The following is an 872-nucleotide window of genomic DNA, read 5'->3' as shown; positions in this document are numbered from 1 at the left end:
GCCGAAGACTCTTCATGTAAATAATACGGTGAGCTCACCTTCCAACTCTATCGTATATTTGGGCGAAAAGCTAGACCGTCATCTTAAGCTTTCTGCCCATTTATATCAGGAGCCGAGAACAGTAAGACTGTTGATGAAAATTGCAGCGGTGTTATAGCTACGGAGCGGCGACCCTACACTACCTCGACAGCAAAGTATCTTCCTCTTACCTATCGGAGTGCATCAACTTTTCTTCGGGACCGTCGACTAGTATTTATTTTATACATTATATATTATAAGGCCTATTTATTTCAACTCTTTTGTTAATTTTATGTTTATATTTTCACATAATTTTTAACCACATCATAGTTTATTTTTATTTCATTTTATCTTATCCTCCTACTCTGTTGCTTAATTTTAGCTGTTTATATCTTTTTTTAGCCTTGGGGAAGCGCTGAAACGTGAGACGAAACCTAGACTCACAATAAATAGTTTAATTTCTGTTTGAATTATTATTACTACACCCGGACTATACCATCTTCCTTTTATTCATTTTTAATTCCATTAAAATTTCAGGGAACATGTGGTCTCAGAGCTGGGAAAGTATAATTGACATTGTACTCAATAGCACTAAGTTCGACCTCCACGAGAGACTGAGATCGAGATACCAAAACGTCACGGCCATGGTTAAGGAAGCAGAGAGGTTCTATGTTTCGTTGGGTCTCAAGCCTATGACCGGGAAGTTCTGGAAGAACTCTATAATAAGTAACGAAAATGAAAAAGTCATGTGCCACGGAACAGCTGCCAACATGTACGAGAAAGATGACTACAGGTGGATAATTTGAATAATATTTTTAATTAATTCTTGACTATTCATAATCTTCTAACCAGAG

General features: G+C 36.9%; 1 protein-coding gene across 1 annotated transcript in view; it reads left to right on the top strand.

Moving 5' to 3' along the window:
- Positions 1–872, top strand: part of LOC106681670 (angiotensin-converting enzyme-like protein Ace3) — a gene marked incomplete at its 5' end in the record, with an annotated part of 32437 nt that overhangs the window by 13675 nt on the left and 17890 nt on the right. Inside the window, 1 exon segment of the mRNA XM_067049783.1 lies at positions 556–811. Within this exon segment, the coding sequence (XP_066905884.1) occupies positions 556–811 (256 nt within the window).

The sequence above is a fragment of the Halyomorpha halys genome, unplaced genomic scaffold, assembly GCF_000696795.3.
Source record: "Halyomorpha halys isolate HHAL.00 unplaced genomic scaffold, Hhal_1.1 Scaffold356.1, whole genome shotgun sequence".
NCBI lineage: Eukaryota > Metazoa > Arthropoda > Insecta > Hemiptera > Pentatomidae > Halyomorpha > Halyomorpha halys.
Note: the sequence above shows the minus strand (reverse complement) of the source record. Positions and strands in the feature narration are given on the sequence as shown.